At 38.1% G+C, this 18039-nt stretch overlaps 1 protein-coding gene across 1 annotated transcript in view; it reads right to left on the bottom strand.

Annotated features, from left to right (window-relative positions):
• The window catches only part of LOC122806372 (tyrosine-protein phosphatase non-receptor type 22-like), a 196059-nt gene that overhangs the window by 116711 nt on the left and 61309 nt on the right, over positions 1 to 18039 (bottom strand). Inside the window, exon 4 of the mRNA XM_044076723.1 lies at positions 11684 to 11814. Within this exon, the coding sequence (XP_043932658.1) occupies positions 11684 to 11814 (131 nt within the window). The remainder of the gene's footprint in view (positions 1 to 11683; positions 11815 to 18039) is intronic.

Genomic DNA, 18039 nt, shown 5'->3' with positions numbered 1-18039 from the left:
GGCTTTTGATACCATTCCCCACTCAGGAATCATAGGAATACTAACTAAGCTAGGCATCAACCCCTATATCACTAGATGGGTTGCAAACTGGCTCACAGACAGACCCCACAGTGTGAAAGTAGCTGACTCCAAGTCAGACTGCCGACTAGTCAGGAGTGGAGTCTCACAGGGATCGGTCCTGGGTCGTCTCCTGTTTGGTATCTACTTCTCAGAAGTCCAGTGCAACACGAAGGGACTCTGGCTGACAAAGTTCACAAACAATTGAAACTTAGGAGCCATTGTTAACTCCCCATGTGATGTTGACATCCTACAGGAAGGCGTCACTGAGCCAAGTGACTGGTATCAGAACCATGGCCTTAAGCTCAATGCCAAAAAATGTGTCGCCATCCCCCTTGGGAAAAACTTAGTTCCCATGAACTACCACATTGATGGTAGTGCACTGAACACAGAAGGCGTTAAAAGAGATCTGGGAACACAGGTTGACAGCAACCTCTCTTTTGACCACCACACTGCCACTGTGGTCAGAAAGTCCTTCTATGTAGCACATCTCATTACTAAGGGTTTACATCCAGGAAGAAAGAGGTCATTGTCTAACTCTACTCTTCCCTCATTAAGCCAATCATTGAGTACAATGCCCCATTTGGCATGTACCTCACTAGACACCTGCAACAACTGGAGAGGCCACAAAAGTACCTCACAAAGAGGATGCTAGGCCTTAAACACTTGTCCTATATGGACAGACTCAAAAAACTCCAACTATTCTCTTTCTCATATCGCCTACTTAAATGTGATCTTGGCATACACTGATTTTTATAAATAAATTTGATTAGCATGAAACATTCTTCTTGCTTTCCTGTCAAACTTGTCTAACATGTTTTGGGGTCAATCAGTCAATCCACAAGTGTAAGTTAAGGCAGGAAGAGTAAATTTATTTAGAGCTTGAACTTTATTCCTTGATGTCAACCTTATTTTTAGTATTAATTTAAGCCTTCTAAAATATTCCTTACTAAGTTTTATTCACATTTGTTCATGTTTTATTGTTGATCCTTTAGTTCCAAATATTTATACACTCCCTCTTACTCAAGGTCTTTTAAATCACATTCCTGACCCAAACTGATGTTTTCTTGGTGCTGCAGCTTTCTTGCTTTAAAAGGTGCTTTTGTGCAGTTATCAAGACCAAATGACATTCTTACATTGTCTGAAAAACTTTTAACCACTTGCAGTTGTGCCTTCACTTACTCATCTGATGAACTATATAGTTTTAAATCATCCTCAAAAAGAAGATGAGAGGTCTTTACACTTTGTTGTTTTCTAGGAGCCAAATTATAGCCACGGTCTAGTATGTTAAGTAGACAGCTTAATGGGGTAAGTGCAAGACAGAACAGCAGCAGTGACAGGGAGTCACTATGAAATATCCCCCTTTGAATTGTTGTCCCTGGAATAATAATTTATCCTTTATTATGGCATAATTGCAAAGTGGTCTGCCAGTGTTTCATGGTCACTGTAATGTAATCGATCAGTGTAGGATGTACCTTACACATTTTTAAGCAGTCTTTTTATCCATGAGTGTGGGATACTGTCAAATGCTTTTTTTGTAGTCATTCCATACCATACTTATATTCTTCCCCTTTTACAGTTCTCCATTATGACTTTATTTAATAACAAATGATCCTTCATTCAATATGACTTTCTTTTATTACTCTTTTGTTCTATTGCCATGATTGAGTTTTCTTCAAAATGACTATAAACTCTGTCAGCATCAATTCCGGTGTATAGTTTATACGTTAGCATAAGGCAAGTTATTGGTCTATAATTTTTAGGATAACTTGCAGGTTCACTCTTAAGTAGGAGCATTGTTTTTCCTGTTGTTAACCAGGCTGGTGTCTGTTTGGGGTGTGTATATAAATAGTTCTTACTCACGGATAAATCTTCATCCAAAGATGTTAATACTTTTAACCAGACGTCAGGTACTGCATCTGGGTGTGGAGTTTTTCAATTGGATGCTTTTCTTAACTTTATTTCAATCTCTCGGGCCATTACTTCATCCCATTTCATATCCTGTACATTTGAACTTTTTATTAGCTCTTTTACTTCTATCCATTTAGCATCTTTGTTATGTTCCACAGGCTTGCATAGATATTTCTACAAAACATATCTATTTCTTCTTTTTGGGGTGGTCTTTGAATTCTTTTTGCCTTGTTTCCCAGTTCTATGTAAAACTTTTTGGGGTCATCAACAAATTGCTTATTTTGTACTTTTCCTTTATATCTTATCTTCTAAGTTTTTTTTCTGCCTGTGCTTAGATTTTTAGTTTATTTGCAATAGTGCATGATAGATCCTGATCTCTTTTGAAACTGTGCATTACTTTTATCATGTCTATCTTTCTGAGTACTTTTGTTGATCTGTTCCCTCTTCTATACTCTTCAAACAGTGACACTTCTTGTCTTAATTGCATTATAGTTTTCTCTATTCAGCACTTCCATGATGGTATTTGATTTCTCCCCTTCCTTTCCCTTACTACCCTGTGTTCTTGTGGTAGAATTTTATCTGTTATTAATTTAGCTGCACAGTAATATATCCTGTTTACTTCTGTTATATTGCATGGATCTCTATGGATAGCCGTAATTACTGTGTTCATTTGTTTTATCAAACTTCTAACTTTTTGAGTTTAATTACCCTTCAGCAGTCTGTTTCTTTCCTTGACCGTAATATGTCTATCTATCTCTATTAAATCAAGCAACTCTTCTCTTAGCTCATTTTCTTCTAAACTGAGGGCACATTCTATAGAAAGTTATATAGAATCTTCCCTTGGCACATTCTCTTCAGTTTCATCCTATGTTATCCGTTGCTCTGTCATATGGGAACTCTCTGACCTATCACTCCTCAGCATTGACTGCATCAGAGTTGCCAGTTTCCTGTTCCTTCCCTTGCTGTCCAACTTCAAGTGAACATTTATACTGGTTTCCTGTGGAAGGCTCCAAAATATCATCATATGGCAACTGACCAGTTGCTTCCTGTTCCACTGGTTTCTCCTTAATTTCGATGTCCATTACTCTATCCTGCTGTGGTGTTTTCTGAGTTAGATTTTCTACACTGAATCCTTCGCTTTGCAGGTACTCCATGACCTCAGTTTCTATTTCTTAACTTCTCCATTACTGATCTTCTTTTCTACTTTTCCTCTTTGTCTTCTTATTTTTTGTATTGTAAAGTTTTCCATGTCCAGATTTCTTTGCCTGTATTTCTCTTCATATACCTTAGGTGCTGCTCTTTTTGTATTGATTAGTTTTTCTTTCTCCTTTGCATAAATATTATACTGTATTACATCTCTTTTTCTTTCCCATGTCAATATTTCTCCTTCAGATGTCTCCTGATCTTCCTGTTTCTCCTTACTTTGGAAACTCATTCCATCATGCTGTGATGTAACCTGCGTTACACCTTCTACAACAAATACTTCCACTTTGCAGGCATTCCATAATTTCAACTTCTGTTTTTTTTTTTTAACTTCTACTTTGCTAATCTTGTTTTCTACATTCCCTCTTTGTGATATTATTTTTTATTGTGAAATGTTTCATATCTAGATGCCTTTGCCTGTATTTCTCTATGAATATCTTTGGGGCTGCCTTTTTTATTGATTAATTTGGCTTTAAACTTTGCATAAATATTGCACCATATCAAATCTCTCTTTCTTTCCTATGTCCATATTTCTTTTTATACTTTTCAAAAATCTCAAGGTTTGTTGTTTATATTTTCACACTTCCTCAGATGCTTCTTTTTCCAAACAGATCAAAGTTTCTTGGTCTATATAATATTTTTCACAAATCTGTTGTATTAATGAACACAATTTTTAATTTGAAGCTTCTGACAGTTTTTCTTTTGGAAGCATTTTTTCTTTCCTCTAATTTCTCTCTTAATCTTTTTGTATATCTTGTGTCTGGCAATTCTGTTTTTTTTTTGCATAATAGTAACATTACATTATTTCTTTCTTATCCTCAATAGACCACTCTATCATCTTTATGACTCTTCTTTGGTCTATCAGTTTTATCTGATTTTTGTGGGCTGCTCCATCCTTCTACAACAGGGGTGTCATCTTTCACCTCGGTCTGGCTGGCCTCATTGTAGGAATGTTTCTGTATTTTGGGGATTCTACACTGTCATTTTTTTTCCAGTCCTGACACTAGTGAGCCTACTAGGATTGGGCACCTTTTTATCCTGGATGTTGGCACCTGGCTATCTTTTTTAATTTTTGACCCACTTCTGTCCATGATATATGCTATATAAAATACCATCTATATATCTGTGTAATTTTGGTGATATTTGGTGAAATACAGTGTCCACCTCGTGAAGTTACTCACCAATACTTGAGGATGAATTAATTTTCAGAAATACTACTTTCTTTTGCTTGTTGACGTATCATCTCTCCATTCAGACCTCCTTATCATATCTGCACCACACTTATCATCTCTCAGTTTAGACCACACTTATCATCTCTCCATTCAGACCCCACTTATCATCTCTCCATTTGGACTCTCCTATCATTTCTCCATTCATACCCCATTATCATATCTCCATTCAGACCCTACTTATCATATCACTATTTGGACCCCACTTATCATCTCTTCATTCGTACTGCACTTATCATCTCTCCATTTGGACCCCAGCTGGGTGCATTTATCAATGATGCATGAGTCAGGGATTGTGTTAAAGGCTGTGTCTAAGTCTAGCTAGGCTGTATGCACAGAATTGCCCCGTCAAGGACTTCGGTGACTGTCTTGAAGAAGTAGTCCACTAAGTTTAACAACCATGATTTCCCCTTAACAAAGCCAAACTGGGTGGGGTTGAGTATTTGGAAATTTCCTATATCTTTGTTAATAAGTTCCATGATGTTTTGTTCCATAGCCTTGCAGAAAAGTCTGGTCAGGCTAATGGGTCAACAGTTCCCAAGGTCTGTGAATGTACCCCTTTTTGCAAAAGGATGACAGTAATTGTTTTCCATGCCACTGGGATGAAGTCAGTGGTTAGGCTGTCATTGAAAACCATGCCCAATGTTGATTCCAATTCCTGTTTTAACCCATGGAGAACACAGCATGGGATGCTGTCTGGTCCTATAGAGGCTTTGTCTTTGGCCTTGTAGAGGGCATTTAAGACCTGCTCCTTGGAGATACTAGGTAGGGGCAGGTGTTAAGAATGTTTTGGGGTATGTGTGGTGGGGACAGGGGAGTGAAGTTTTCACTGAAACTGTCAGCCAGCAGGTTTGCTATATCCACAGGTTCGGTATATGTGGTACCATTAACTATGAGTTCAATGCAAATCTGTGTCTTACCTTTGAAGTTACAGATGCAACTATAGAATGCCTTGTGGTTATCCTTAGTTAGAGAAGGTAATTTGGATTCATAGTTAGCTTTGGAGGACTTCACTAGAAGTCTTATTTGATTGCTTAAGTTGAGGAGGGTTTCCAGTTTTGAGACCATTCCTTCCTACTCTTAGACTGCAATTTCTTTCTCCTGTTGTATAGCCTATTAATGGCAGATGTCCACCAGGCAGGTTTGTTTTTCCTTGAAGGTCTTGCTATGGTTCTATCTGTTACAGCACAGTCAATAAAATTGTACAGGTGCTCATATAAAGCATTGGTGAATAACTCAGCATAGGTGCCTGTTCCATCAGTGGGGGGAGGGGCTATAAAGTTATTTATGCTGTCACATAATCAATTGTAATTGGCCTTGGAGAAGTTTTTTAGACTAGTTGTTGCTAAGGGGGGGGGGGGGGGTCTCATGTTATAGTTATTTCTAGCGAGACTGACTTGTGGTCAGATCTCACCAGAGATGGCCACACACGGGATGGTGCAGCATTCCTCCATGTTTGTGAGCCCCAGATCCAGGATATCTGACCCCTTGTTGGGATTTCAACTAGCTGGTCCAGGGCATTAGAGTTAAAGATGTCCAGGAACTTTTGGGCAAGTAAGTAAGAACACACATAATTAAGCTAGTCAATGGATGGATAATTAAATTCACCCAAAACCAAGGTGTTTGGTTGTATCTTGATTAACTCAAGTACATCCGAGTAGGCTGAGTGGATGTCCTGATTTATGGAGGGGGTACTATAGCTGGAAATGATATGAAGAGGGGTCCTACCTACAGTCAATTGCACCTGAAGTAATTCAAAGGCACCGTGCTGTTTAACCAATCTAAAGGTGTATTGATCTTTAATGAATATTGATACACCACGTCCTTTAGTTCTCATGCTTCAGAAATGTAACCTGGTATAGCTGGGGTGTTCTCCACAGCCTTAAACCAGGTCTCAGTGACTGCACAAATGTCAGCATCTTCAGGGTAGTTTCTGGTTTAGACTCCTAGCATTTACCAGCATTATCCTGACGTTGTTTTTAGAGGGTGTTTTTACATCGGGAATTATGTTCTTGTGACATTGCCTAAAAAAGGCACTGTGGGGATGGCAAGAGTTTTGCCAGTAACTGGAACCTCACAGGTGACAGATGAAGACCATCTCTGGCAAAGCAGTGAGGTCTTTTGACCATGTCATCCCAGGCTAACAGATACTGAATCCCCTTTGAAAGACATCAGAAATTAAGCTGATTGTTGAAGTCAATTATTTTTTGTTTGTATCAGGGTATCATTCTAGGCGAAGGTAAAATGCTGTTTAAGGCTAGGGACATACCTGCCTGAGACACATAATCTGAAAGCTCAGTCATGTCTCTTTTCATATAGGATCATAGGATCATACGCTCATAATGGATTACTAGACTAGCAACCTGGAGGTCATTTTAAGTCTAGCTGTTTCAACCCAATGTAATACCATAGCAGTACTAGTCAATATCCAGGACTGCATTTAATGATAAATGCCTTTGTCTAGCAGGGTTGTGGGCACTATCCCTGGTAAGAATTTATGGTGCTCCATCCACTTATCTAGGTTCCTCTTGAACAGTGTCATAGGAGGCCGCTGATCTTCTTTGTTAGAAACCTCTCAGGTCTCTCTAATTGCTGTAGGTACTTAATATGGTGCATACTGACTGAAGCATTATACTCAATTATGGGCCAGATAAGTGCAGAGTATAGAGGGGGCTACAACTTCTTTTGCTCTTGAGGTGATGCCATTACTAATCATGTGAGCTACATGTAAAACTTTCCTTACACTGGTAGACATGTGCTGGAAGTTAAGTTTGCAGTCAGCCTGTGATCCCAGGTGCCTTACCACTTCATTGGTACTTAGGGTATTTTTATTGATTTGGTAGTGTGAAGGGACAGTGTGCTGAAGGAAATGATGATGCATTTCGTTGCATTCAGTTTGAGACTGTGTCTAATACACCAGTCGCTGGTCTGTGTGAGACCATCCTGGAGTATACTGACATAATTTTGGGATTTAATGATTGCACCTAGTTTGCAGTCATCTGCAAACTTTGCCAGCCACAACTCTTTAGTTTTGACCTGAATGTCTGAGAAGTATATACCAAACAGTATGGAGCCCAGAACTGACCCCTGTGGCACCCTAATGATAACAGGTCTGCTGGTTAATGTGAAGTCACCCACTTTGATATTGTGTGTCTGGTTTGTGAGCCAGTTGGCAACCCACCTTACAGTGAGGGGGGTTTACATTTAGTTTGCTAAGTTTATCATTAACACTTGAATGTGGGATTGTGTGGAAAGCCTTTTCCAAGTTAAGGTATGCTGTGTGCACAGATTTGCCCTCATCAGTGGCCTTGGTTACACTTTCTAAGAAATCCATCAGATTTAACAGGCAGGATCTGTCCTTTACAAAGCCAAACTGGGTAGGATCCAGGGTTTGGAGGTCACCTATGTTTTTATTTATAAGGTCCAGAATGATATGTTCCATGGCCTTAAAGATGAGTCTGATCAGACTTATAGGTCTGTAATTCCCTGGGTCTTTTGCTAGGTGACCTTTGTGGAAGGGAATAACTGTAGCTGTTCTCCATTCCACAGGAGCAAAGCCTGTGGCTAGGCTATGATTGAAAAGGGCACTTAGTGGATATGCTATTTCATGTTTTAGCCTGCTTAGAAGACAGCCTGAGATGACATCTGGTCCCATTGAGGCCATGTTCTTTGCATTGGACAGGACTTTGCTCTTCAGATATGTAAGGTGGAGGAAGTTTAGGGGAGGGTTTGTTGTAAGTTAGGAGGGGATAAGGGAGTGAAATTGTTGCCAAACCTATCCACTAGCAGGTTCGTTATCTCTGTGGGGTCAGCATGTGTGATACTGTTGGCCTCCAGTTCTGCACATACTTGGGTCCTACCTTTTAGGTTACATACATAGCTATAAAGGCCTTATGGTTATCCTTGGCAGTACTTGCTAGGTTTCTCTCAAAGGAGCTCTTGGAGGATTTGACAAGTTGTCTTATTTGCCTGTTAAGGATGAGGGGAGTGTTTTTCCATTGTTGGGTCCTTGTCTTTGTTTTCTTGGACAGCAACGTTTTGTGTTATTGTAGAGTTTATTGATGCTGGAAGTCCACCATGCCAGCTTGATATTACTCAGGGCTCTGGCTTTGATTCCATCTGGTATAGCCAAATTTATACACTTATGCAAGTGATTGTACAGGACTTTAGTGTAAGCTTTGGCGTAGTTACCACTTTCCGCTTGAGGTGGGGCTTGGAATGCATTTATACTTTCACCTAAGAGGGTATAGTTTGCCTTGGTGGAGTTTTTTCGTCTGATTTCACCCTTTGTGAGTTCTGGTGTTAATGTCAGATCCAAGGTGACAAATTTGTGGTCATTTTTAACTAATGAGGGTCCAACAGTTGCAGCACTGCACCTGTTTGACATGTTGGTAAGGACCAGATCTATAATGTTTGTTCCTGTTGTTGGGGTATGGACAATTTGCTTCAAGGCATTTGAATTCACAAATTCAAAGAACTTTTGTGCTAGCGAGTTTGAGCTAGAGTATGTTTCCCAGTTGATGGTGGGATAATAGAAATCCCTCATAACCAGTATGTTTGGTACGTCTCAAGTGATTAACATCAACATGGACTATGATGCAGTCATAACAGTGCCTGTTGTTGAGAAACTTGAGTGCGTGTGTGATGTGGTGGATACTGGCACCTGACAGACAGCTGACTGTGATTTTTCCCTTATCCAACCTGGTGAGAGGGACATATGTGTGTCTCACAACTGAGTCGCATATGACTAAGATGTTTGTTTATGTGTTATGCCTTAGGAGCTTGACTGATGAGACACCGGTGTGTGACATATTATGTGTACTATGTTTTGCAGAGGATGTATTATGTGAATCGTGACTGTGATTGTGTTTGGGAGGTCTCTGATGTTTAGGTAAGCTTCTGGGAAGGAACTGCGCATATGTCGGTTTATGTTTTGTTGATTTGGTAGGTGCAAGAGGTGAAGTGTGCATGCTGACAATCTGCTTAGTATAAGATGAACTGACTGGTGAGTGAGAGAGCATGGATTCTAGCTTCTTGATATAGATGCATCTCTCACATAATGAATTTGCAAGGACTTGATGAAGTAGTGGACAAAAGATACAAAGGGCTAGTGAGTAGGATCTGAGTTGGTACCTCAAAAGCTTCGCTGAATATATCACCTGTCAGTGAGGGACAATCACGAGATCTCACAGATAGAGCACCTTCAGAGTACTAAGGGAAAATTTGCAGACAAAACTTTTTACGTCTGTAAGTGCCAATGTTGCCCACCAAAGCTCAGTGGTGTGCAATGCGCAAACAAGCACACAGCCCCCTCTCTTTTTATTCTCCAACAACAGACCCAGAAATCATTTAGCTGTGTGGAAAGTTGGATCACAAATATCCAAATCATGCTTAACCCTAATAAAACTAAATTGCTTTTATTTACCCCCAACAAATCAAAGTCTGCTCCTCTTTCTTTTTCTATTACTTCCAAAAATGGTACTATCATTTGTCCTTCTGCCCATGCCAAACTCCTCGGTGTTGAGATCGACAAAAACCTTCTCTTTGATGTCCACATCTCTCAAACCATCAAAAAGGTAAAAAAAAAATGGGCTCATTATACAGACACAAAAACTTCCTCTCAGATCAAGCAAAGATCACCCTAGCCCAAACTCACCTTTTGTCCACACTAATATATGCAGCACCAGTTCTTACCCATAACAGAAAACTTGACCTTGATAACCTTGAGTCATGCTATAATAATATTGCCAAATTTGCTAAGTACGCCACCTTCAGATCCCATCATTGTCTAGCTCTAAAGGACTTAAAATGATTAGAATTTCCTCAACTACTAAATTACCACAAAGTGGTTACTGCCTGTAACATTCTGAAGTATCCTGCTAAAACCCCATCACTAAGTCAATTACTTACCTATTATGCAACAAATTGCACACTCCATTCTAGTGACAAATCACTTCTGTGCATCTCTAGGGCTAATAACACTGCTGGAAAAGTGCTATTCCCCCACACTGTTGCTAAAAATTGGAACAAACTCCCCCCATCACTGACCTCTATCCCCACCACCTCACACTTCAAAAGCCCTTTGAAATCACATCTCATAAGCACCTGGCTTTGCCCATGCATAACCTAGAAACACTGTTTAAGCTCTGTGGAAAGTTAAAAGGCTTATTACTTGACTAATGTAAATGCTACAGTTCCCATTAATATAGGTACTTCATTGTAACAAGATGTATGTCATGACTCTCAATGTTAAATGTATTTAGTCTGTTCAACTGCTGAGTTTATCCTGTCTGTTTTATATTTATGTCTTTCTAGCTGGATTTTTGCTGCTATAATGTGTTAGTATCAGTTTTTTACTACTATGTATTAAATTCTAGTATTTCTAGTAATATATGTGGAGCTTTTCTCCCCGGGCCTCCTCTGTAAATGGACCTGGTCCAGTTGGACTGTCCCGGTTAACAAATGTAAAATAAAATAAAAAAATTATAGCGAACTGATTTAAACAAATTAACCAATAAAAAAGCTCAAAACTGAGACCTGTTCCAGCAGCCTTCAGTCAGATGAATTCTAACTGCACACTCCTTCTACTAGGGTACAGGGAAACACTCTCCAGCAAAGATGGCCTGGTTTAGTGCTCAAGTTATACAAAAAGATCTAGATTCAGCAGGTCTGAACCTAATCTGCACTGCACCAAACAAAGTGCAACAGTTTCAGAAGAAAACAGTTCAAATAAGCAGTGATGAGGTAAAAATGCAGTTCAGAAGTGCAATATACTGTGAAAAATTCTACTTAAGTTTTGCAGAGATTAGCAGATGACTTAGCTTGATCATATACATACAGCAGAGCAGTAGCTGGTTGCCAAACTCTGTGGAGCTTTGCTAAAACATAATCACAAAAAGATATTCCAGACAAGTTTAGGATATAGACATCACAATTCTAGTTCTATATGATCCATCATGGTAAGGCATAGTACCTGCTTTCATCTGTCCTGTGCCTGAGAGTCCATTTCACAGCACTTTTCATTTAAAGGTGTCTATAAAATGCTACAAAAGGGAATATGATGATAAAAATAGTCTGTGGTTTATGTTATCATGCAGAAAGAGGCTTCATATAGTACCATAAATGCAAAACCTACATCTGAACCTGCATTGTCCTATTTTGAACTGTGCTGCTTGAATTTATATTTTGTGTTCTGCTGTTATTCAGCTCAACAAATGCTGACACCAGACAGTGAGTGCAGGGATTCATCTTCCAACCAAGTCATGATTTACAAATGCAATTACCTTACTTCTTTCCTTCAGTTTCCTACTGTCTGCGAAATTGTTTGAATGAGATGTTCCACACCATTCAGATGACAATCCAATTTTTGATGTTACTGATGAAAGCTGGTTTTGTGAATCTGGCTGTTGTACATCTGAAAAATAAAAAAGTACTGCATCAGAAAAATGGCTGCACTGAGGCTCAGGTTTGCATTATTTAGTACTTGAAAGGTAATTATCCATTTTTTCATGGCAACGATTAAATAAAATATAGCACATTGTATGGATATTGGAATATTAATTATGCTAATCATCTGACATTTTCTGGTGTATTGTGGTGCACTGATAGGTCTGCTCTGAATGAAATACCACCATACCTGATACACAATATGGATATGAGAGAAGAATTATTCAGAATATCATGAATCTACAAGAATGATAAGTCTGTGAAATTAATACTCAATATAATTAATGCCAAAGTGTTATGCCACTGAATTGGTATTTTAAATTAAGAGGCAAAGGCTCACATGCTAGTAGTTTTTATTTATTTATTCATTTATTTATTTATTTATTAATAATTAATTAATTAATTTTTTTTTTCATTTGGCAGTATATTTCAATATTTCAGGAAATAAATTGTCTGATGGGAATAGAAGAATCTGTTGCCTAGTTTCCCTGAACAGTTGATGGTTCACATAAATATAACTTTTTAATCAAACTCTGTTACCATTTGTTAATAAATGTTGTGTTTGTTAATTTCTAAGCATATTGGAAACATTTACTAATAGATTGGATAATCTACTACATGGTTTTTGTGCAACATTTAAAAGGAGAAAGTGAGGTGTTGGTTCTAGGGCCTGTGTTTAGATGGCATTCATACGGGCTGCACTGAACACGTAGATAGGACAGAATCTCACAAAACAACAGTGGTCACAGAAACACTAAACTTTAATGAAGCTTTCAGGCTCTCAACCCTTCATCGGCATGATACATTATGCATTTTACACCATTTAAATAGAGGAACAGTACTTGTTGTGCTGATATCCTGGAAGCAGATAGTATGTTTAAACACCCTGTATCACATAAGAAATTTCACTTTTACATTAATGCCAACTGTAACACTATGAAACTCGTTTACCTTGCTACCTGTATGCAATGTCAGGCATTTTATGTAGGGAAGACTATACGTAGGCTTAAAGATCGTATAATTGAGCATAGATCTGAGATAAATAGACAAATACAAACTAATGCTTTATATAAGCATATACATGAGCTCAATACACACATTTTTAAGTTTAGATGTATAGATGTAGTACAAGTGGGTGTGAGGGGGGGTGATGTTAATAACCTCTTAGAATTGAGAGAACTAGAATGGATAATTAGACTACAGGCTGATACTCTACCTGGATTAAATAATACTACTAGTATAAAACCTGTATTGGTTAAGCGACAAATGAGTAATTTATAATATTTAATGGGATTTGAGTTGTAATAGTTTTAAACATGTTTTAGATACCCACATACCTATATATATATATATATATATATATATATATATATATATATATATACATATATATATATTCTTTTGAGAAATTTAAGTATTTCCCTTTTAATGTTTCTTTTAATTTACTTTATTGGCTGGTTTGATCATGTGATTTTAATTGTTCCTCTATTTAAATGGTGTAAAATGCATAATGTATCATGCCGATGAAGGGTTGAGAGCCCGAAAGCTTCATTAAAGTTTAGTGTTTCTGTGACCACTGTTGTTTTGTGAGATTCATACGAGCTGCAACAGGGTGGCACATTGGTGAATAACTGATGGCATGCCAGTTGTAAATCTTGCAGTTCTGTTCTCTTCCACAATTATTTTAATAACAGCCCATTCACTGGGATTGCTGTACCACTGTGTTGTCTCTCCTTATTTGTCTTAGTTAATTATAATGTGTATTTGTACCAAATTTGTGGAAAGAGCTTCAGCAGTATTGCTTTAGTGCATGCGCACTTTAATGGTACATTAGCATCGGATTCATTTTAGTCTACTGATTCCAGCAAAGCTGAAACCACTACACTCACATCTAATAAACAAATACATTAACTTAGCATTAATAAAAACTGTTTTCAGGGGACAATCCCCTTACACCCCATTGTGGGTAAGTATCTTCCCATGGTTCCCATTCAGAAGCCTGAAACATCATAAGCCTGAAAATCAAAATCCTGAAACCAAAAGCCTGAAAATTCAGAATCCTGAAAACTCAAAATCCTGAAAGCCCAAAATCCTGAAACTCAAAATCCTGAAAACACAAATAATGCTAATATGTCACTATAAAGGCATTAATATCTACCAACTGACCCTGACCCTAACCCTAACCCTAAGGTCCGTCACTATTGCACACTCACCTGAGCCGTGCCCTAAACCTAACTCACTTAAACCGCCCCTAACCCCAATATTTGTCACTATTGCATACATGCCTAACCTGCGCCCTAACCCTAACTCACTTAAACCGCCCCTAATCCTAACATAAAACCAACCGCACACTTACCTGACCCCAACGCATGACCTAACAGCATAGGGCTAACAATAGCAAAGCCACAATGACATCAGTATGTCTATTTTGTGTTTTCAGGATTTTGAGTTTCAGGATTTTGGGCTTTCAGGATTTTGGGCTTTCAGGATTTTGAGTTTTCGGGATTCTGAATTTTCAGGCTTTTGGTTTCAGGATTTTGATTTTCAGGCTTATGATGTTTCAGGCTTCTGAATGGGAACCCTTCCCATACATCCTTACTTAAAACATAAAAACAACATAGACACACAGCAGTAGGTGTTGCAAGACAAAACCATATACAATTAATAAAAGGTGATTATCTAAGGATGACCAGTTAATCTAAGGAGCCTAGATTTACATATTACTTCCACATACCTTAAATGTAATAGACATGAAGTCTGAGAGGCAAGCAGCTGATCCTGATGTAATAGTAAGCAGTATAAAACAGAATGAAACAGATGACACTGAACCCACCACAGCTTGAAGCATGCTTTACTGTAAATAATTCTCTTTCACAAGGCAAACCAGGCTACTTCATGAGAACATTTTTTAAATTACAAAGTTCTTTGCATCATGTTTTGCAATCCTTAGAATTTATAAATTACCAGCATTTTACTGCTTGAATGATAGCTTTTACTTAGAAAAACATAATGTAACTTCAGCAGTCCCAATATATCACCCGAATAAAAAAGTATGTGCCTGAGTATAGTGTTATATTAGCAAGTCATAAAGAATTTCCCCTTCAGGGAATGAGTGAAGCTCTGAAATGTCATATGAAAGAACTGCAAATAAACACTAAGCCACTCCACAATATTTTATTTCAGGCTACAATTTTAGTAAGCTCCAGAATTTGTATTATCAAGGAATTGGTATTAAACTGTCAGGTCAACTAAAAACAAAAAAAGGCACTTTGACACACTATAATCAAAACAAAGAAATTTGAGTGCTTTTGTTTCTATACATTAAAGACTTCTTCAGAACAAATAACTTTAAACCGCCCACAGCTTAAACAACCATTGTCAACAATCACATGATGTTGAACACTGTGATTTATTTGCCAATTAGCTAACAATATTTGTGATAGATAGTTAAAACTCAAACAAAACAATATAATCAGTAATCCCTTGTAATCACCATTAGCAAAACTATTGTTATATTGCTATTTTATTTATGAAACAGCTCATTCAATATTAATAGATGACTAATAGAAATACATTAAGACTGGCAAGGCTGCTGGCAATTAATAATAATTGCTAATGAACCTCTTTCCATCCTACAATCTGTCCCGACTATGAAAAATCATGTCCATCCAAGTCCTGGCCCTACTAACAACACAAGAGCCTCCACAATTTCTATCTCACAATCCTGCCCCTCTCAGCCCACTAAATAATTTAACCTTCATCTTTAAAAATACATGCTTAGAAAGCACATCAGTCTCCAGATGCCATTGTAACTACTTAAACTTAGTAAGATATAAAAAGATATAAAAGATGAGGAAAAATGTTATCTCATGGATACAGTATTCTAAGACTAGATAATCAAAAAAGGTAGGTGGAGTTTCTTTACTCATTTAACTGATTGTCTCTCATCCCCAAGAAATAAACAATGCTGAAATTATCTTGTCCCTTCTAAATTGCAAGTTGATATGCACACTATGAATTTACATTCCCCCAGGTAACAATTCAAATACATCAGAAAATGCTTCTCCTGGGCTTCATCAAATATTCCACACAGAACTTCCATAAAAGGAGATATTAATATTGACTGGCAGATGACCAATGACACTTCTAATGATGTAATCAGCATATATGTGGTACTGTAGCTTATTACATCTCCAACTAGAGGCGGTACATATTTTGATAAGAAATTCATCTTAGATTGGATCCAGACTAACTCCTCAAACAAAATTATCTCCCTTGGTGCTCTACCTGACACCCTACACAACCACGTCCCTACCTTTACTGTAAGTGTCCACCACAATATCCATAAACTCCCCTGCTACAACCACACTCACAGTCTGTCCAGAAAAATGTCTTAATCTCAAACTTAAAATCACTAAACTGCAACCACTTAGTAAACCTCCATCCTGACAATTTTCTAAACCCCTTACAATCTCATCCCCCCTAAAATGTAAAACCATCTTATTCCTGCCAAAACAACTCTCTACCAAGATATTCCTCTATACTCTAACCCCTGCAAACAACACAAACATTGAACTAGTGGCCCACACTAAGTTACTAGGTATAATTAGCGATAAATTCTACCATGTAGAAGATGTTTTAAAACAAATAAAAGTCACCCTCTGCAGGATAAAATGCTACCTAACAGATAATTTCAGAAAACACATCACCTCAATTTTCCTCCTTCCAGCTCTTCTTTATGCAGCTCTACTTCTTGTGCATCTTCAGGCAACCCAGACCAATCACCTTCAGCAATGCTGCTACAAAGTAGGCATATTTGCTGCTGATGTGGCATACAAAATGCACCACTGTGTAGAAGTAAAGCAGCCACACTGGTAAGAACTGCCTCACTCCATGGCTCTATCTCAGCTACTTACCACACACAACCTTGTTCACAAAGCTGAATAATGCCCTCACCTAACACATATCCTTCAACACTACTTCACTCATGAGATAAAAATATACTCATAATAAGTAAATTAAACAGCTGTGTCCTAATTCTCCTACATCTCTAAAATCTGGAACTATGTTCCCTTCCCCTTAAAACAAACACCTCAGGTAAAATTTTTCATGTCCACTTATTCTCAAGTTTCTGAAATTGACCATCGCAACTCCATGTAATCTTACGATGGATGGTGACATACATCCAAACCCTGGTCCAGCCCTTACCGATCACTCTAGCATCCCAACCACCTCTTCCCTTAACACTCACACCATAAACAGTCCTTCCAACTCACTTCTGATTAGACATCTAAATATTAGAAGTATAAATAATAAAGTCCTTCACCTCCATGCCCTAATTGATCACCTCTGTCCTGATATTCTTTGTCTCACTGAAACCTGGCTTAAACCATCCACCTCAGATAATGAGATTACATCACCAGGTTGTAATATATTAAGATCTGACCACACAACTAAGAAGGGAAGGCGGGGGTAGCTGTCCTATATAAATCTACACTAGAGCTGTCCATTGACACCCCTCAACTAGAAAGGACAAGGCTGAAATTATTACTACTAAACTGCAAATCAATAAAAATAAATGCATATATATTGTCTGTGTCTACATCCCCCCAGGTAAAAACATATAAATTCTTGAGGACATACTAAACTGGGTGTCAAACAGTAATCCTCAAGAAACCATTGTTCTAGGGGATTTTAACACAGACTGGTACACCTGCTCCTCAGAACCCCCTACTCAACATATTAACCTTTATGGTTTCACACAAGTCACTACCCCCTCCCCCCACCAGGATAACTAAACCTAAGGCTAAAGAAACTATTCTAGAATCGATCCTCATTAACGGTCAGCCTGAAATATATAAAGCTGGAACCCTTCCTGACAGCATAAGTGATCACCTTCTCACCTATATTATCAGACAGAAGGCTGGAATCCCCAAACAACCTATCTATAAAATAATCAGGGATAAAAAAAAAAAACTTCAACCGTACTAATTTCAAAACTGAACTCAAACTTTGCAACTGGTCTGCCCTCAGGCATCTGCCACTTGAGGAGGCTGCAAAATACTTTAACAGCAAATTCTTATCCATCCTAAACACCCATGCTCCAGAACATTCTATTAGAATGAAAACTAAATCTACCCCATGGCTTACAGCAGAAATGAGGCAAAAAGTCTTACTTAGGAACAAAGCATGG

The sequence above is a fragment of the Protopterus annectens genome, chromosome 7.part0 (genome assembly GCF_019279795.1).
Source record: "Protopterus annectens isolate FY-2018-M chromosome 7.part0, PAN1.0, whole genome shotgun sequence".
Classification (NCBI taxonomy): Eukaryota; Metazoa; Chordata; order Ceratodontiformes; family Protopteridae; genus Protopterus; species Protopterus annectens.
This window is presented reverse-complemented; position numbering and strand designations above follow the sequence as displayed.